Source organism: Parasteatoda tepidariorum, chromosome 2, assembly GCF_043381705.1.
Source record: "Parasteatoda tepidariorum isolate YZ-2023 chromosome 2, CAS_Ptep_4.0, whole genome shotgun sequence".
Lineage (NCBI taxonomy): Eukaryota > Metazoa > Arthropoda > Arachnida > Araneae > Theridiidae > Parasteatoda > Parasteatoda tepidariorum.
Genome location: NC_092205.1, coordinates 75,104,397 through 75,126,022, shown reverse-complemented (window position 1 = coordinate 75,126,022; position 21,626 = coordinate 75,104,397). Strand labels below are relative to the sequence as shown.

General features: G+C 29.2%; 1 protein-coding gene across 2 annotated transcripts in view; it reads right to left on the bottom strand.

Annotated features, from left to right (window-relative positions):
* The window catches only part of LOC107453679 (transportin 1), a 41,651-nt gene extending 21,957 nt beyond the window's left edge, over positions 1-19,694 (bottom strand). The window contains exons 1-15 of one of the 2 annotated variants that reach the window (XM_043043721.2): positions 19,076-19,694; positions 16,769-16,844; positions 14,576-14,832; positions 11,499-11,714; positions 11,292-11,414; positions 9,411-9,590; positions 7,994-8,101; positions 7,645-7,705; positions 5,794-5,946; positions 4,655-4,827; positions 3,640-3,789; positions 3,483-3,557; positions 3,287-3,373; positions 1,941-2,048; positions 73-231 (exon numbers count right to left, since the gene is read on the bottom strand). In XM_043043721.2, coding sequence (XP_042899655.1) covers positions 73-231; positions 1,941-2,048; positions 3,287-3,373; positions 3,483-3,557; positions 3,640-3,789; positions 4,655-4,827; positions 5,794-5,946; positions 7,645-7,705; positions 7,994-8,101; positions 9,411-9,590; positions 11,292-11,414; positions 11,499-11,714; positions 14,576-14,832; positions 16,769-16,844; positions 19,076-19,195 — 2,046 coding nt within the window. In that variant the 5' untranslated portion in view covers positions 19,196-19,694. The remainder of the gene's footprint in view (positions 1-72; positions 232-1,940; positions 2,049-3,286; positions 3,374-3,482; positions 3,558-3,639; positions 3,790-4,654; positions 4,828-5,793; positions 5,947-7,644; positions 7,706-7,993; positions 8,102-9,410; positions 9,591-11,291; positions 11,415-11,498; positions 11,715-14,575; positions 14,833-16,768; positions 16,845-19,075) is intronic. The other variant, XM_043043723.2, reaches the window with a different exon arrangement.
* Positions 19,695-21,626: the final 1,932 nt, after the last annotated feature.

The window sequence follows — 21,626 nt, the reverse complement described above, 5'->3', positions numbered from 1 at the left end:
ACACTTTCCTATTTTAGATAACAAATAAGAAAAAATTTAAACCAAGTTCAAAATGAAAGAAGTATAATTTACCTGCATACACTGAAACAGCAACTGCATAATATTACTTGAAACGACTAGTGATTCAATGTGACCATTAAGACCTTCAGCTAAACCACTTAACAAATCTAATGCTACAATCATGAAGTCTTTATCTGGAGCTTCAAACTGATCAGGATTACTAACATTGGCCTTAAATTAAACAAAAAATAAAATATTTTTTACAATATTTTTAATTAAACAAATTCATCAAATTTAACTATACTCATATTTTTATGATTCTGATTTTATAACTTGATTTAAATCAGGGGTCTGTCTAGGTTTTTCTGACAGGTACCAATTTTGTGAAAATTTAGACGTAATTTGTGAAAAATTAAAAATTAAATTAAGAAATCAACACAAAAATATGGATTTATCGTTTCTTAAGGGATACAAAAATGAAATTTTAAGAAAAAGTATTTTGTGAAACTAACGTTTTTCCAAAATTGAATTTGTGAAACTACCGTTTTTCCTAAAGTTGAATTTGTGAAGGTACCGCTAAACGGTAGTAAATTCGGCCTGGACAGACCCCTGTAAATAATCTCATTTATTGAGAATTATCTGTGATGCATAAGAATCCTAATCACAATTTTATCCAAATTAAATTTTTTCAGCGGGCGTAACTACCAATCCCAATTTTTAAAACTGCAGAAGATCAACTGCAAAATTACGGAAAAAATAGCTTAAAATAACAAAAGATAGCGTGAGGTACAAATCCTCATGTTATTTTATAGTATTTAAGAATTGATATATTAAATGATGAGATAGTTACAAAATTTTCATTTTATTTTAAAGCTAAATGTCAGATTACATATTTTTTTAAACTTGTTCTTATTATAAAAGAAAACTCTAACCATTATCATTTAAAACAATTTCCTTAATCATCCATTACAAGTTTTTTAAAAAAAAAAAAAACATTAAAAAATAGTTTGCTCAAAAATATGTACTTTTTACAATTCGACTATTATTTCTCAATAAAATATGACGTGATTAGGCAAACTTTTAATGGACATAAGACAGTTTTGTAATCAAGTAATCAAGCCAATTTGATAGTAAACACAAGTTTTTTCTAAATCATAAGCTTTAATACTGAATTGTACTTGAATTGAACTTGTGTAAATCTGATTCATCAACTGTTTTTACGGCAGTTAGTACGATTGATTTCAAAAAAAGGTTCATGAAGTTGCATTATTTTTTATGTGATCGTACCACAACACACTAATTTTAATTGCACAAGTGTAAGCACTTTTAGACAGGCTTGATTCCAACAAATTTTGTAGGATTTTGTCTTTTGGCAATTATCGGCAGCTATTGCAATATATAAATACATGCAAGCAAATGCCAAAATTCAGTGATTAAAAACATCTTAATAGACCTTTCCAGCTATTATCTGGAGAAGTTAATATGCCTGCAACTATAAAATTAACTACAATTATTCTCTTTTCAGTATCAATTATCTTTTTCCTGCAACAAAAAAATAAATAAATCATAGAAATATGGTGATATGATTTTTATAATCTTTCATATTATATATTTTTATACCATAATGAATAAAATTATATATCTTTAAAAGAAGTTAGCAAAGATTCTTTCGCTTTCTACTATTTGGAAGATTTTGAATCCTTAAAATCAAAATTTAATAAGTTACCTTGAAGTCACAGGAAACCTCACTAAAATAATTCTCTTAAGCTCTCTAATATAATTATCTAAAACAATAACTTATAATATATGGGCTTTTTACATTTTCAATGTCCTCATAGCTTTTGAAAATAATTTAAATTTGCTTGCATTATTCTTTTACCAATAAATTTGATAAATTACATTTCTGCAAATCGATAAAATCTGACAACAAAAATACATACCATTGTCTGATTTAATGTTTGCTCCACAAGACTTAAACATCGACGAAAAACTGGTTCACAATAAGGCAAAAATCCTGACTGTAATGCAGTTGCTACACTAGATAGACACTAAAAAGAGATGATTCCATTAAAAACTAATTTCAGTGAAGGGTATTACAAAATAAAATAATAAATTCAGTGGCAAAAGCAAACATTCATTTTAAATTAAAATAGCAATAGAAACAAAGATGGAAATGGATCAGGAAGAAAAATAAAAGTCAGCCAATAAGAATTAATTTTTCGGATTACTAAAAAGAAGATTATAGGAAATGCTGATCATTATTGGATAGCTTCCACATATTTTTAATTCTAGAACATTGAAGCAAAGACGTGCATTATTTTTTTTTAAAAATTTTTACAGGTTTTTTTTTGTCAATATTTAAAAACAGCAGTAACAAAAGTGATTTAGATTATTTAGAATTTCAATTCAGCAGGATTTTACAATACATAACATTTAAATGCTTAAGATCTGATAAGAAAATGACACACACATATATATATATATATTCTAAGCAAAGAAAAATCAATGCAAATTGATATTTTAAAAAAAATACCAAACCTATATACAGTTTTTAAACATGCAGCAGCTTCAGCAAAGTAATTAAAAAGTTCAAAAGAATAAATTTTATTTTTTTAAAAATATGTATAGAATAGATATAATTTTTAAANCATTAAACAGCAACAAAGTTCAATATAAATTCAATGCAAAGAAAAATCATAAAAGAAAATCAATGCAAATTGATATTTTAAAAAATACCAAACCTATATACAGTTTTTAAACATGCAACAGCTTCAGCCAAAGTGGTGCTTCATTAAAAAGTTCAAAAGAATAAATTTTATTTTTTTAAAAATATGTATAGAATAGATATAATTTTTAAAAATATAAATATACATGCAATGCTTTGTTAGCAATTTAAAGGGAAAAATTTTAATGAGCATATTAAAATAAATAAAATACATTAGTATTTTCTTTATTAGGAGTGAATAATCTCTTTATAGTTAGCCACAACTAAAACACGGTGTTGAGTTCAACTAAAATAACTTAATGTCATAATCAAGAGAAAACTAAAGAGAAAAAAATTTGTAACCTTGAATTTAACCTAGATCAGTAACTAGATGTATTTAGGTGTAGTTATGGATAACTTGTACTGGACACTTCATGAATATTTGTTAATTGTGGCTTTCCTATTTTTTACTATCACAAAGACAAATACTGAGACACATTTAAGGCACAGGCCAAAGATTATACAGCCATCAAGACAATATGCAGTAGTAGAAAATGAAGGTTTAACAAAAATCATATATACCTCTAGCAAAGGAAATAAATCTTTGTCATCATCTTTTAAGTAGTTCCATTTTTCAATTAGTGGAGGCATAAGCAAATTAATATATTCCTAAAAATTAAAAAAGTTAAATTCAATTAAAAAAGTTTTGAAATTTGAGTATGATTAAATTGCACACATATATAGGTGTTCATTTGAAATGGTAATTTAAATGACATACTGGCTTGTTCAAGTGATGACCAACAGAATCAGCTAATGTACCGATGGCATCATACAGGATAAGAAGGTTTTTATGCTGAAAAACATTTCAATAATTAAATTCTATATCAATAAAATGTGAGTTTAATATTTATTACATATATGATTAAAGAAAATACCTGGTATTTATTAAAGGCGAATACAAGTGTTTCTAAAATAAAAGCAAGATATGGGACAAGTTCTGTACATGCTTCTTCCTCCAAAGTGGCAAATGCACTACATGCCGCTTCTTGTACTCTTTTATTTGCGTCTAGAACACGTTTCAACAACTAAATGAAAGAAAATACAAAAAGCCTTTAGCTTCTACTTTTTAAAATTCTTTAACTCTAATGTTTTCAAAACACCAAACTTTCTTTAAATGTTACTACACATATATAAAATGACTATTTTCTATCAGGCATGAAATTGAAAAAAAAAAATTCTGAAATAAATGAAAAGATTAAAAGAATGCATTTGCAAAATAATCAAGGAACTATCCAGCCAGTAGGAATAGATTACTTAATAATTTCTGTTCATAAGCAACTTTGTGGGTTGAAAAGTATTAAAATAAATACTATATAATAATTGACAGCAGCAAGTCTTTAAGGTTTCTAGGAAGAAGATAGATTTATTCTTAAACTATTAAGCCTTTGAAAAACATTATATCATGAATAATATTAAATAAGATATTAACAATAAGACAAGATATAAACTTCTGTGAAATTTTTATTAATAAAATTTTTTTCTGCATTTTTGTTTGTTTAAATGCAAATATACAATATTTTGCTGCTCAGTATAAAAATTATAATATTAGAAAAGTATAATTCAATTAATTTAATATTAGAAAAGTATAATTTAGAAATAGACCTATATTTATAGGCATATATAATAGGCATTTTATGCCTATATTAGTGCAGCTTAAATAAGTATCCAAACTTCATGTTATTCAAAATTGATGAATAAATTATATGAATTTAAAATATTCACCACAGAAACGACAAAAAACTTTAATATTTTCGACAGACTAAAATAAAAGAGAGAGTGATATATACATAAAACATTTCAAAAATAGCACTCTAAGAAACTATTAACTTTCAGCTTTCAACTATTTATTATTTACTAATAACATAAAAGAATTAAAAGCTTTTAAATTACCTCAATCATGAGGGGCTTTAGGTATGAGTCATGTGGTTGTCCCACAACCCAGTGAGAGTATCGACTGAGAGTCCAACAGGTAATTGATCTTACAAGTGCTTTCTTGTCAGACAAACAAGAAATTAAATAAGGTATTAGTTCAGGTAAATGTGGAATCATTCCATTCATACAACCTGAAAAATAAATATATTTTTTACAAATTTATAAAAAATTTATTTCATGAAAATAGGTAACAAACAGTCACTTAAAACAAAGTAGAAATTCACAGTTCAGTAATTGCACTCAGTTCAAATGGCTAAATTAGTCTGACAAATCCCTTCAATATACTTGCAAGAGAGGTAGCGCGAGTATCTCAATCCTGATTGGTAATTGAAATGTGACATTTGTTTACATTAGCAACTGTTTCCATTCTTTTCGAGTAAGTAAAGCCTGCCAAGTATCAATTAGCTTAAGTGACACATTCTATATTCTTTCACAAAGATTTCACTATATATTTCCTACTTAACACTAACACAGGCACGATGCCATGTAGAATATAGATTATGCATCAAAGTTGCCAGGTACACAAAACATATATAACAGGGTTACAATAAAATAAATAAATAATAAAACTAAATAAAAAACGTAAATGAGAAAGAATTTTTTAAAACAAATTTAATGTAATGTGCAATACAGCACTGTATAAAATTACCTTCCTATCAATCAGGTTTCTAACATTTGTGGAGAAGCTAAGCTCAAATTTAACAAGCCATTTTGTCTCTAAACAATTAGCTGGAACTAACATCAGAAGTCACATGTGTGGGTATCTGATCTTCTTGGAGCGCCAGTATGAAATTGTTTTCAACCATGATTGTTGCTTATAACAAGCATTGCCATAGATTGTACACATGAAACATATCTTTTTTGCCATGATTCAATATTTAGTTGGTTTGAGGATTAAAGAATAAAAACTAATTGCAATAGATGGTTGATGATGTTTTTACAAATGTGTTTCTTAAAAAAACTATCTTGCACCAACTCACTCATTATAATGGAAACATGCTTGGATTTTTCTAACATGAGTAGGAGATTTAAAACTATCCAATAAAATATAATTCATAATAAAAAAAAAAGGATTTAAATGAAAAATTATTGTTTACCCTCAGCAATTGCTCCTAAAGCAAGAATTCCAGATTCTTTTATTTCCCAATCTTGATGGAAAAGAGTTTCTCTCAAAATAGGAAGCAAAACATGCAGCAATTCTTCATGAAAAACACTAGCAAGTACATCTAATGCAGCAGCGGAACATTTTCCTATAAAAAAGGGGGAACATATATTAGGTGTGATAATAAATGTATGAAAAATAAGAAATTTTCCCAGAAAACAGGTCAAAATTAATTAATAGTTTGAAGAACATAAGTAAAAATTTATAATTTTTGAGCAATTCAATATCAGTTTCAGATTTGCATCACAAAAATTAGAACCCCTAATTAGAATGAAATATGTAGAAATTCAGAACATTCTACTTTTAACATGCCAAGAGGCTAAGAATTAAACAAGATTAAAATTGAGGGGGAAAAATAAAGTTAGCAGATGCAAAAATGTAAAGAAAATGTAAAAAAAAAAAAAAAATGATGACACTGTACTGAGCTAATAAGAAATGTTGCTGAAGAAATGACAGGCGTCCGATCACCTCAGAAATTCTCTGTGCATAGTTCGCATTGAAAATGACTGAAGTAAAATACAGTCCCTTTTCAGCTATACAATTTTCGGCTGAGCTGTTAACTACAGCTTTGGCAAATCATAATTACGTTTTCTAGACAATGACTGGATTCTAGTGACTATGGAGTATTCAAAGGTTTTCAACCTTTGATTAGACTGCTTTAGAGACTACAAAGGGTTTTGTCTTTACAACCAGGGTTCTTCTAAACAGGTGCCAAAATAACCCCTTTTTTTAAACGGTAAAAGATCTGTCATTGTTCTTATTCAACTGAATGTATTGTTAAATGCAGCCACATACCTTACCCATACTAGCATTTTGATTAGGTCTCACCCACTTCATTTTGCATTTAATAGAAAATCTCACAGGATTCAAATTTGCTGGCCAGTTGGGTTTTCCAACTAAAGAAAAAAATTTTGAAGAGATAAAAAAAATTCTCAATTTATTTAAACCCAAATCTCTTTAATGAACAATTGAATGTTTTGTTGTCAGGCAGGACAAAATAGAAAATGCTTACTTCATTTAGATGCTGGAAAAGTTAAACAGTGAGGAATGTTTAGCAAGATTCCAGAAAATGTTTATATTTATTATATTTTTATGCTTTTCTACCAGTGATCACAGTTTCCAGTGAGAGGGGTTTTAGCTGTAACAACTCTTTTTAACTTACATACTCTCTGAAGCTTAACAGACTCTCTGAAGACTGAGACACCTGATGATTTGCTCAGAACTTATATAAAATTGATCCCTCCCTTAACTGGCATTAATGAGAAGCCAGAGTTGTATGCATATTTTAGCATCAAAATTAGAAGTATGACACGATGTAATGAAGCGTTAAAAGTATGGGAACATTTCAGGTGTCTTAATTTTCTGATATCTCATGTATTTAAACGTTATAAATTTGTAACTTAGTATATATTTTATGTATAGTATTTTCACTTTTAATAATATGTAGATAATAAAAATGTATTAATTTTTTTTTTTTTTTTTTATTAATAGTGTTTTTAATGAACAACAAAGGTGCTTCAGTTTTTCTTTTCACACACAAAAAAAAAATATATATACATCTGTTAACCTTTTTTAAATTGTTCTTTTTTAGTGAAAATAACTATGAGCAAAAATTTTAGTCTGGCTTACACTAATGTCATGGAATAGACATTTTGAATTTAATAGAAAATAAAAATTAGCTTAAATAGAAAATCAGAGGAATTTTTTCATTAAAAAATCAATGTCAATTAAAAACTCACAAGTTCACATTAACAAAAGATTAATTTTAAAACATAAAATAGCTTACTTAAATTCCAATCAGATAATGATGAATCATCATCTAATCCATCATCAGATTCAGTATCATTCTGGAAAATAATATAAATTTAAAACATTAAACAGCAACAAAGTTCACTCAATCTGTTTTGGTCAGTTAAAAAAAAAATTTGAAATAAATAAATAGAAATTTATAATGAATTCAAGCATCAGTTAATAAGGGACAACATAATATCTTAATTATAAATAATGAAGAATTAGAAACAATAAATTAACCCTAACAGTAGTTTAATGAAAACAGATACAATATTATTCTACAATAAGTTTCAAGTTTTTTCATGCGGTGCAACCTATAGCAATAAAAAATATCATGCTTTTACCTCAGTATTATCATCCATATGTTTTTGACTATGTGTTTTTGATTTATGAAATCTCGGCCTAATGTCTTCTTCTCTGTCAGGAATCATTTCATCTTTCTCAACATCACCCTGCAACAAAGAATTCACAATTTGAGTTCAAATCTAATTCATCATTAGAAGTCACAGTCTTCTACCATAATGAAATGAATTGTGACATTTAATAATCTCTCATTTTGTAAAATACATTTTTTTCTACTCTTATAAGTGGCAAAGATGATCGCAGAAGGGTCAATAATATAATTACAGTGTACACAATTTTTTCTGAAAACTATACTTCATCATACATAATTTTTTCTGCAATTTTTTCCTATCATTTTAGGAAGGAATTTTGGCCATATTTACAACTGAATCACACAACCCTTCTCATATAGTTACAAATGAAAATTTATTTAAGTAATTGATTTGATATTATATTTTCAGCAGTTAACTTGGCACAAATGTCTAAATTCATGGGTGCCACGCTAAAAAGTTTTAAGACTGAACTTATTTTTTGATCAAATAATACTGTCTAGCATTGTTTAACAAACTTTTAAAAATTAAAAGCTCACTGACAACAAAATTTACCTTTCCTTGATAATAGCCTACATATTAAATCAATCATTTGGTTATTTTTTCTAAATAAAGATTTTGTTTATTTTATTTTATGAGGGGGTTTTTTAGAGAACAAAACTAACCTTGTATATATTTTTACACCTATTACTGACCAACTAACTTTTGCCTGAAACCATTTATATCTATATTTTTCACTTAATTATTTTTTGTTCTAGCAATATTTTTATTTTTAATAATCTTGATTTTATTTGCCAATATGTTTAGGGGCAGCATGTCAGTAGGTTTAGGGAAAGGGGGAGAAAAACAAACTGGAACAGATTTAGTTTCAGCATCGAAACAAATTTTGTTTTATACATACAGATGTTGAAGTTCAATCATTTGTCAAGGTTTAGTGAGGCTGAAGTCCTGACACTATTCTTTTATGTCAGTGTGGCACCATTACTAGTTCATTTTGCAATAATAGTAAAAAAAAAAACAAAGTTTCATCAAAATGTAATACTTTTTTAAACAAAAAACAATTCAAATTTCTAATGAAATTTTATTTAACTGATAGAATTTATTAGTCCACTGATTTTTCTAAAGACTGATTTCAGTCCCTAGGGCTGAAAAGTTGCAACTATGCTAAATGTAGATCTCTCAAACCATAGAAGTATAAATAAAAGTTAAAATCTACAGCTAAAATCAAATGAAATCTACAGTTTTATACTACATGATAATTACATTGATCATAATGAAGTTATTTCCTAGACATACATCCTCGTAAATTATCAACAATCCCATTTTTAGAAATAATGCAAAACAATAATTACATTTTTAAAAAACTTACTTTTAATAGAATAATATCAAGTTCAGAATATTTCATTCCTCTAACTAAAGTTGGAATTAATGTCTGTAAATGAGGTGTCAAAGCTTCTTTACAAATAGGTTCATCAGCAAGAGACAGCCAAAATTCACAAGCTTCTAATGCAACTCCTTCATCTAAATCTTGAGTTCTCATCAGCATATACTAAAATAGAAAGTTAACTTCTCAGGCATAGTGGACAGCAAGTACAAAATTGGTAAATAACAAAAATAAAATGCAATAAATTTTTTCATTTTCGTTGGGCACGGCAACGAATTTTTGATAGATTTCTATTACAATTCTTAAATAGACTGAATTAAAAGATAATAAAATACAATTCTTATTCACTCTTATTCTACTGAGATAAAAAAAAATTATTTTTTCAAAAATCAGTTTTTCTTTTAACAGCTTTAGTTTTCTTTTTTTTTGCACTCTACTCTCGTTTGTTAAAGAAATTTATTGCCAAACAATAACATATTAACTATTAAGATTTTAAGCTTCCTTAATGAGGATCATAAAAAAGGTCATTTTCAATGTAACACACCAATTGCGGTCGCGAGAAAAGGAGAATCTGTTTGGAGAGTTTTTCGCAAGAAATAAATTTCACCAACCAGGTTCTCACTTTCCCTAAGACCGCAATTGGATCTGCATGAATCACATGCAGAGACAATGTTTTTTTCAACTAGCTACTATCAAACATAAACTCTGCAAAAAGAAAGATAGTTTTATTTTGCAGAAAAATGAAAAAGAAATTTGAATCATGCCATGTTTGACACTCAGTAATCAAATCTTCCAAAGTTATGTTGAAGTAAAAAGATATACACAAATACGATTGACACCATCTGTCGGGTAAAAAAATAGGCATTATAAGTTCTGGTACAGGGAAAAAGTCTGGAGCATTACGTACATTCGTCTACAGATAATACCGGTAGTTGATTTTAACAATCTGTGGATATATATAAAAAATTATGGTACTTGTAATAAAATTAGAAAATTAAATCTTTTAAAAAGTATCTCAAGACCAATTTCTTTTTACCAGGGGTGATTGTAAGTCCAACTCAAAAATCCTGAAAATTTCTCGAATAAAACCCTTCAAAAAATTTATATCTTTATAAATTTAAATCATTGAAATTTTCAAAACATGATTTAAATGAATAATTATGTGCAAGAATAATTTAAATGAATAATTATGTGCAAGTTTACTTTTATCTCTAATCACATTTATTATTCTACCAGAAAAAATATTCATAAATGAAAGAGATGCCAAGTATAAAGTCTAGTTCTAATATTTTTAAATAAAATATGCAAGAATTTTTATACATATTTGTAATCGATGATTTCTTGAAACTTCTGGACTTTGGATTTCCGGAAACTTTCGGATCGCGGTTAGCGAAAATCGCGAGCACATCACCCCGTTTTACAAAAAATATTGGACTAATAGATGCCTCTAACTCAAATTAATTTTCCATCACTTTAATTAAATTATTCCCTGACTGACTTTGTCTTGATTTTTCCAGATATATTTAAAATTGCTTGACTTCTCCCAGTACCCCCTATTTTGTGGTCAACACTTACTTCAATGATGTGATGCATGTGAGGAATGAGTCTATCCATCCGTACTTCCAACAACATAACAAGTGCTCTACAANAGCGGTTAGCGAAAAATCCGGAGCAAATCACCCCGTTTTACAAAAAATATTGGACTAATAGATGCCTCAAACTCAAATTAATTTTCCATCACTTTAAATTATTCCCTGACTGACTTTGTCTTGATTTTTCCAGATATATTTAAAATTGCTTGACTTCTCCCAGTACCCCCTATTTTGTGGTCACTCATGTACCCCCTATTTTGTGGTCAACACTTACTTCAATGATGTGATGCATGTGAGGAATGAGTCTATCCATCCGTACTTCCAACAACATAACAAGTGCTCTACAAACATTTTTACGGACTTCTGGATCTTCATCTGATGCCAAATGAAATAAATTCTAAAAAAAATTATTAGCTTTGTTATTCCAACATGCCAAGTAAACCTTAAATCTAAATATGTTTGAAAAAGAAAATTGAAATACCTCTAAAAATGAATCAATATGTAGCATTAAAACTTGAGTTCGGTTGATGATAAATTGATTGACACAAGCAATAGCATGGGAACGGATTTTGGGACTAGAATGTCTGAAGAACTGTAAAAATTTGGGGATTAATATATTTAATGGTCTATTTAAAGCATCTGAATCCAAGTATTCTGCAGAATCTTCACAAATTTTTTGCAGAGCACCAAAAGAACCCTAAAAATAAATTAAGACATATATAAATACAAATATTTTCCAAAAAACTAAAACAATGACCTATTAAAACAAATTAAATATAACTAATTACACTGTTTTAAATCAGAAAAATTATTTTTATTTTTCAGTAAAATCGAATAAAATAGTAATTAACTAGCAGGAGAAAAAATGTTCTGAATTACTCAAGCAATAATTTAATTTTGTTTAAGACATACCATTCAAACTAAAAACAAAGATTCCTATTCATGACTTTCAAAGCATGCAGTGTATAACAGAATAACACTATCCTAAGATGTATCAGTGATGTAACAAATGAGGTGCAATACGGTTTATAAATGACATAAGCATGGGTGCTAATCTAAAAACTTTCAAGACTGAATTTACTCTTTGACTAATTAACAATTCAATCCAATTGTCGAACGAGGTCATCAACATTCCGTGCCATTGCATTGGTTAACAGAATTTGAATTAACAAAAATTCATTCCTCAATGACTGCAAAAAACATCTTTCCATGAGAATGGCCCATATGTTTCCATGAGAATGGCTCAATGTTATGATTGTTTTTTCTAAAAATATTTTTTTCTTTGTTTTTCAGTTTATTGCCAACAGCAAATAAAACAAAAATAAAAGCTGCACCGTATCTTTTTTACACCATTTACTGAACGATAAACCACCATTTTTCCTTGAAACCATTCATATCTCTACTTATTTTTCACTTTATCATCACAGGGTTCCCACTCAATTTCAGAAAAAAAATTCTCTGACTCTTCCAGGTATATCAGGTAAATTTCAATGAAAATCAATACCATATTTTAACTACGCTACGAAATGTTTCATCAGAAAATTTTCATTATTTTATTTGTAATGTCGTAACGTTGTAACGTCGTAACGTTTCATTCTTTTATTTGTAATGTTTATTTGTAATGTTGTAATTCGTATTAGATTTTCTATGTAAAATAAATATTATATGAGGAAAGAAACATTTCAGTTTGTCTAAAATGAGAAATTTTTACAATAACTAATTATAATAGATGCTAGAATCATTTAACTTGAATCTCAACAACTGAGTACTGTTACTGACAATTTTCTGTTACTGACAATTTTAAGACTGGTTTTTTTTCCAGGTATAATGAAGGAATTTTTCAAGTTTTTGTAAAAAAATTGCAACTTTACCTGACCATTCCCTGATTTTTGGAATTGAAAAAAAAATCTCTGACAATTCCAGGTTTTCCCTGTCTCCCTGACCCGTGGGAACCCTGTCATCAATTTTTCATTAGCTCATTAATTTTTTTCTTTTTTTTAAAATCTCAATTTGAGCATGTTATTTTGATTTTCCAAGCATTTCTAAATATCAGGGGAAAAAACTCAAGCAGATTCAGATCAAACATGAGAAGAGCTTTATCATCCCAAAAGATTTTTATTAGGTTCAATTGCTTCATCATTATCTTGCAATAACAAAGAAAAAAAATTTTCTTTAACAATAATTTTGTTAAACTATTGTAAACCAAAAATAATCGTTAATTTTTTTTAGCAAATCACAAAACCAAATTGGAAAGAGACTAGAAAATGGTATTTTTCATTAATATGTTCGTCATTACAAACATCTTCAGTGAAATAAAAGAAAATCATTAATTTCCCTTAAAATTGTGTAAAAACATTTCTATGCCACTGATTTTTCTCAAGACTGAAGAGTGGCACCCATGGACATAAGTGAATGATAACTGCAAAGACGCGCTCGGTCAAATAGATGTGCAACTGTTGAGCAACCAACCACACAGTTGAACCAAAGGGCTACCAACAATGTCACCTCAATGACGGTTCAACAAATGATGCTGTGTATGGATCTCTACAACATTTGCCTAGTTAATGTACCTATGCCAACTGCCATTCATCAGCAATGAAGACAAACTTCTATGCCAATACTGAAACTGTACTTCCACTAAGTGGCTCTTTCCAATAAATCAAGTTTTATGCTCTGTCAAACAAATGGGCGTTTGTTTAAAATGTCTGAAAGTTGAGCTGCCAAAATTTTTTACTATCGAAAAGAAAAATCTTTCTGCAAGTACTTTGTAAAGTTCTGTGACAATGTCGACACGATTCTGCCACAGGGAGTTTTAGTAATTTCTTAATAATTTTGGGAAAATACAAAACTACTAAACGATATACAGCCAGGGGTCTGTTTGGACATTTTGTGAAAGGTCCGGTTTTGTAAAATTGTGAAAAAATTACTCATAATTTGTGAATATAAAATAAATGTTAAGTCACATTCTTTCAACCAGGGTCCGGCTTTTGTGAATTTGTGCAAATAAGGGTCCTGTTATTGCAAAAAACTTTTTCAGGGAGTTTTTAAATTGTGAAGACATACAAAATTATGCTCAAAACTGGAAAATTATAATTAAAAAAGAAAATTTTTAAAAATAAACAGCAATTGCTGCTACTAAATTAAAGATGCAACACACAAAAATTTAGTATTTAGCATATACTGCTGCAGCAGAATATTAATATCGGACGAATAAAGGAAGAAGCGTCTGCTGAGGACAAAACTTAGTTCGTTTACATCCCTCCCTTCCTGGGAAGGGTCCAATTAAAAGATAAATTATTTTGTGAAGGATCCATTTTTAAGTTAAATTATTTTGTGAAGAGTCCGCAAATTTCTCATAAACAGTCCCCTGACAGCAGAAATTTATATATAACCAAAAATACTTCTGCCCTTTGCTTCACGCAAAACTGAGATTTCAGAGAATTTTTACAAACTAAACTTAATTACAAAAATCAACTAATTGTTATTGGTTGGCATCAGTTAATCAAGTGTGCACAATATAAAATCAAAAGTAATAAGAAAATATAACTCAACACATACTTCACAAACATTATAGTCTTCAGAGTCTAACAAGTGGCACAAGCGCGGTAGTAAATCAACCCAATTTGTAAGCTCGCCTTTTGAAGCAATAGTGGTAATTAAAATGCCTATAGTAGCTCGGATTAAAGGTGACGGATCTCCAACACTGTTCAAACATTCTGACTTGATGAATTCTGTAACTTCAGGTGGAAACTGATGAAAATGAGCTTTTACATTATTTTTCAATATTAACCCACTCAGTGATCTAGTTGGCTCATCTATAAAAAAAGAAGACATAAGTGAATTTTTAAAGTAGATTTATTAGGTAGATTAGTACATTTATTTATTATTACAAAAATATAGAAAACATGCTGAAAATATTGCATTCCACTTAGAGAAGATGTGAAAAGAAAAAAATTTCACACAAATAAAATTTAAACTTTTGCAATGTACTGCTATTCTGATCTGATGCCATACCAAACTGAAAATTTATGTTCTAAAATCTAGACCATTGATTTTAGAACATCGATACAAGATCAGTGTACATTCTATTTTTCCGAAAAAAAATTCCCAATTTTCCCCAATTATTCAGAATAAAAATTCTAAAAACTAATACATTTAGAGCAACACATCACACTCTACATGCTTAAGTTTTACAATATTATGATTAAACTTTCATATTGTATTTAATAACCTAGTTACCAATTAAATTTTAATAGTTGGCAATGACTATTAAACAGGGTTGGATTTTTGACGTCAAAAAGTGGTTTTTGACATGACAAGGGTTTAATACTGGTTTAAACCGTCAAAAATGTCAAAAANTTTGACGTGACGGTTTAAACCATGGTTTNGACGGTTTAAACTATGGTTTAAACTGTCAAAAACTGTCACATGTCAAAAACCTGCCAACCCTGCTATTAAATGATATGAACAAATGTTCAAAGAAAATATGAAATGAATCCACAAACATCAAACAAGTTAAATTAATTCCAAGCATTTTAAAAAGTTTCAAACAAAAGTAGCAGTAGTACTTTATTTGCGTTGCACCAGAGCTGCACAATGGGCTATTAGCAACGGTCTGAGAAACATCACTGAGGATAATTTGGAGATATGCCTTCACAATTTTTATCCTCTGCTGAGAGCATGGCACCCTCATATCAGCAGCCTGGCAAATCAAAATTCAACTTTCATTCTATATTTAAAATTTTTCCATGAGCAATTTTTTTCTTTGAATTTTTTAATTATTTATTTTGCTTTATCAGAATTTTTTTTTTTTTTAAAGATTTTAATGTTGTCTGTAGGCACTGCTCGTGTCCTTTCTTTTCCCTTGTCAACAGAAATAAGCAAATCATTTACCTTCCCCCATTAGGCACTTAAGTAATATTTGAACGGCCCTTGACAGACATTCAGACGTTTTAGAAAACAAAATTTAATACCATTTATCAGCTAACATTTGTGTTATAATTTTTAATCTCAAATTCAATACAAAGGTGTGTGTTATCTTTATGGAAGAGCTACAGATAGTAAAATTTCAGTTTTTATGTATTAATTTACAACAAATTAATTTTCAAGAATGTCATGCCATTTTAAGTACTAGTTGCTTATAATTTACGAGAATATCTATTTTTTAACATTTTCATAATCTTAATTTATACGAAAATCAAAAAAAAAAATTTCTTTACTTGTTCCGAATTATATGAAAAATCTGGGCTGCACTGTAAGAAATATTCCATTTTTGTCAATAAAAACTTAAGATGGATTTGTTATTTTACAACCTAGTCAATATTTAAAAATGTAATAAATTGAAACCTATACATATTACAATGCATACAAAAGCACTATGTAGGAAAAAAGGGATACCTGGAAACTTATGAATAACTCAGTATATTATTACAATTAAATTTATTATAAAAATCACAAGTAAAAACAATAAGGAAAAAAATCTTTTTCACAATTATATTACCTGAAAGTCACCAACAATTTATTTCAATTAAGTAAATAGGTACAATCTATGTGCTACTACTAATTTGTCGCTCATCAAAAATTAATTACTTGTTACAAACAAAATTTAATCATATTCAAGATATATTTTTAAAAAAATACCAGTCATTACATAATATGCTTTTAATAGCCATTATCAAAGGGGAAAATTTTCTCAAAAAAAGTAACCAGTCATCTTCATATTAATTTTAAAATAAAAAAATATATATATACCTTCTGAAGTTAGCTTTGTAAGTACAAAAATAAGGTAGTTGTTGAAATCTGGAAATTTATTTAACTCTTCAAGTTTCTACAAAATGTTAAGAAAATTTTGAAAAAATTTGTGAATACATTAAAAACAGAATAAACAATGTTAGCATAAAATATCATGGTATAGCAGTGATAAAACATTTAACTATCATCTTGTATATAATAGTCTTTCAAGCATTTACACATGAATTGATAACATTTTGAATTATGATCCTTAATCAAACACCTAAGTTTTATGATAACTTAACTAAACTTATAACTATTAGTGTCACATCTTAACTAATCATTCAACTTAAGACTCTAAAACTAAAAGTTTTATTTTAAAATTTATTTACTTTATGACAAATAAATTACTATGGTTTAAGGAAAATACTCTCATTTTTTTTTAAAGTGGTAAAAATTTAAATATCAGAAGATGTTAAGTGTTATGTTAAGTGTTATGATAACATTCAAACTTTTGAAAACTGACATCAGTTTCCTTGATCTGATTGCATTGAATTAATTTTTTAATAAGCTGAGAACACACATTGAATAAAATTATTTTACTTGTCTAGGCATTAACTACTGCCTATATTTTGTTATCAACAATCTCAAACAAGAGCTATTGACACAGTTAAAGAACTTCCACTACAGTTTTTTCTATTAACTTCGAATCAAGGCTGAAAAAAACTCCGGTTTTTTTTTAAAGAGCAAACCTCAATTGAGTTTTTTGGGTTCAACTAGATTTTTTTTTTTTTTTGAGAGGGGGATACTATTTTTACAAGGGAGGATATAAGGAACAAATACATAGTATTTCTTAAAGATGAAATAATTTAATTTTTAAATCTATAAGAACGTAGTGTTAATATTAGAAGATATATTAAACATAAAATTTATTTTAAAAGTTAACAAATAAAATCATAATACAGCTTCATATACTTTTTATTACATAAGAACTAATAAAAAAATGTTTCTCAATGTCACTAAATTGATTTAATTTTATTTAATTTCCATGATATAGATATTACATAAAAGGCAATCCTTTCAGAAAAATATCCAATACTCTTTTTAAACCAGTAGCTCTTTCTTAAATTTTAGTTTTGACCATGATCAATAAACACAAAAATAAGATTGCCTTAACATTTACTATCAGTCACACTTGCAATTAGAAAGGAAAAACAAAACTTAAACCAGCTAGCTCAACAGCTAATAAATGCAAATTTTTTACATGGGGACAATGACATTCCAATCTTAATTCCCAAATGAGAAAGTTTTGGTTTCAACCAGAACAGAAGAGATTAATACAGATGTGGCATTCATTATATTTTATCTAGTCAATACATGATTAATTAAAGCTCTGCTGCAAATGTGCAAAATTATTAACAAAACACTTCACATTGGGTGAGATTTATAAAAATGGAGCCAGTTGAGCGGCTTCATATGTCAAGCATTTGAAGTTTTTAAATGGTTCTTAAGCTCTAATTTGAAATATTCCCCTTCTCTCTTTTCACGAAAAAAAAAAAGGATTTCATGTTAGTTAAAATGGTTGATCTGAATCAGTCAAGCTAGTTCCACTTCATACAAAAGAACTCTCCGACTATAAATTATTCCCTTAAATATAGGATATAAATTCTTTATAGCAAACATATTTAGATTACGCGCTAAGCATCTAAATATTACATTTCATTTTTTACTAGCTTGGCATATAAGCTTTAAAAAAAAAAACCATCAGTTATGACACTTGTAGTAATTCCTACAAAACTATTGTAATCCTACAACACTAATGTGAACCAATTTAGGACTCCACTACCTTTAAGAAGCACTTAGAATCAATAAATCAAACTCCAAAATAAAGCTATGAAACTACAATTAAGACTGAAAAATATGATCTTTCTAATATTTGTAATAACTTTTATAAACTTAAAATGCATTGACATACTTTACATAAAATTGCTCAAATAAAAATATTTATTCAATAACATTAATACAGCCATTTTAAATTTAAAGCACCCACAAAATTTATTGATGATGAAAAACGTTAAGAGATATTCAAAGTGTAACATAACATATTGACATCTTAAGTTAATACTACAGTAAAAAAGTTTTAAAGTCAACAATTAATTTATTTTAAAACTTATAATGTAGTACGAAACAATCTGAGTTACATTGAAAACTAAAAAAACTGGGAAAACAATAAATGTTTTAGTAATACACAAAAATAGGCTTAACAATTGCTACTTTGTTATCCACAGAATCGAAAAGAAAACGCTTAAAGTAAAATAATAAGGATACTTCTTGAACAGCTCGTTGGGTAGCAGTATCAGGAGATTGTGATTCTTTTAAAAGTTTTAATATTTCTCTTAAGCCTTCTTCTTGTGGTTGCCATGCTAAAGCCATGGTATTTTCTCTCATTTTGTGTAGCACAACACCGGCAATAATGTTTTGGGCGCAGTTACAAAAACGTCGTTGGTTTCACACATTCACAAACTAATGAAAGTAAAACACACACAGACCTTTAAACTTCATTTCGCAAACAATAAAATTTATAAGATTCACCAACAAGACTTAATAAACTGTGAATCAATTTTAAGCAGTTAAAAAAAATGTATCCGTCACTAATCAGACTTCAATCTCGAAGAACTTCCTCTTCTTCAAAGAGTGTAAATATTGATTTATTTATGCTGTTGGGCTTACTTATAGCACTAATATTGATATTTTTTCCACTTCAAAAATTTAAATTTAATGTTTAGAAATATACAAATTTTTCATGAAATCTCTGTTAAGAGTCGTAAATATTAATGAATCTACAGAAATTATTACTATTTTCTGAAGATGAGTAATATTTGTATGAAAGACATTCTCATTGATGCAATTTACGCACCTTCGAGAGCACTGTTGAGGAAGAGTGAGCACTCAGATTGGTAAAATATATTCTCAGCTGGGACCGGAGGTGCGTGAATCGCATACAGTGGGAATGGTAGAATAATCACTAAATTTACTGACGCTGGCGGACTGATTTTTCCGAGTTTGAAAACGCGCAGAATTCGAAAGATTTAACAAGCTTGCTATGATGCTACTTAAAAAAAAAAGCAAGACTACATTACACAAATATAGCCAAATAAGGGATAACACTCAAAACCTGGCACACCTTACACTTTATTTATGCTGTGATATTAATTTTCTAGAATTTCTATTAGGCTCACGACCAGTTAGAATTTATAAATTACAGAAAACTCTTATGAATGGTAAATTTACGTATAAATCACAATCATAGAACTTCCTAGAATAATTAACGTGCTCACACAACGCATCATAAGCATAACATGAGCGGAGGGATACACTGGAAGTTCTCTAAATTTCTTCCGGTTTAAGGAAGTTTGTTGTTGTTTACATACAGTCAACCATCTCACCGAAGTCAAGCATCACTGACTGCGGTCAGTGAGCAGGTGGGTGACCACTTGAATCAGTCTGAGTAGGGACCGAGGGTGTGCGGTATTGGCTCTCGTTAGACTGTTCTACCGCAAAGTGCTCGACTTCGCGTGCAGGTCGTTGGGCTACCGTATCGGGGTTGCCATCCCCTCTGCAGGGGATCAAAATTGGGATGGCATATCTTCGGGTCATCCTCAGAGATGTTTCTCAGACCGTGGCCAATAGCCATTGCGCATATTCGATTCGAGACTGGTACTATTGAGTTTATAGTACTAACTGAAGGGATGATAGACTGTTTGGTAGGGCACTGGACCCATGTCAAAGAGGCCATGGGTTTGATCCCCGCAAGCCGATGACTCCCCGTGTAGTAAATGGTGACTGATACACGTGAAATCTGTTGAGTCAGAAAGTTCTCCATGTTCCCATAGCAAATAATACCTCTGGGGGTACTGATCCAGGAGTTTCCTTGTCNAGGGCCGATGTCTCCAAAATGCCCGGGCCGATTTTAGATCCCAGTCCGGGCCTGCCTCTGGGGGTACTGATCCAGGAGTTTCCTTTTCTTCTGGATTGGTATCAAAATTACAAGGATACGGAGTTGAACATTGGTAGTCGTAAACCCAAAATTGGGTCAACTGCTCAACGTCGGTTACGTAACTGAAGGGATGCACAGTACTGCCGATCCGCAATATTATTTTATTCCGACCTTATTTGGCTTCTAATAATTCGCTCTGGGAGCTATCAATATCAAAGTATCATGAGAGTCGGAAGGCTCGAATATTTGAGGGAGCTGAATTAAAATATACAACCACAATAGCTCTAACTTTCACACATAAGAAAAAACATTCTTATGTCTGCAAGAAGATTAAATATTTTTATTTCTTTCCCGTTTCTAACTTTTACGAATTTAAATCAATGATTCATAAACTTTTTTTTATTTATCTGAAATATTGAGGAATCTAAGAGGTTCCTAATTATTGAGGGAAACCCCTCTCACCCACAGGGTACCAGCTGCCCCCCCCCCCAAAGACGTTCGCGAATATATTCACGAGACGTGCACGAATGAAAAAAATACGGAATCATGTCAGCAGCAATATAAAATCCCTTCTTCTTTAGGTCTATTTCTAAATTAAGGAAGTCGCCTCACAAGCAAGATCCCCTCTGCAGAGGATCAATAATTATGATGGCATGTTTTCGGTTGGTTCTCAGGAATGTTTCACACACCGTCACTAATTACCCATTGTCAGCTCTAGCGCGACATAAAGTCCCTACCTAACTTCATAAAACGATATAAATCTCGGGCTAAGTTTTTACCCAAAGAAAAGTTTAAAAAAAAAGAAGATATATGAAATTTTAAAAGTCATTAATTCTAATAGTTTTTTTTTTACTTCGAAAACCTTCACTATAAACTATTTAT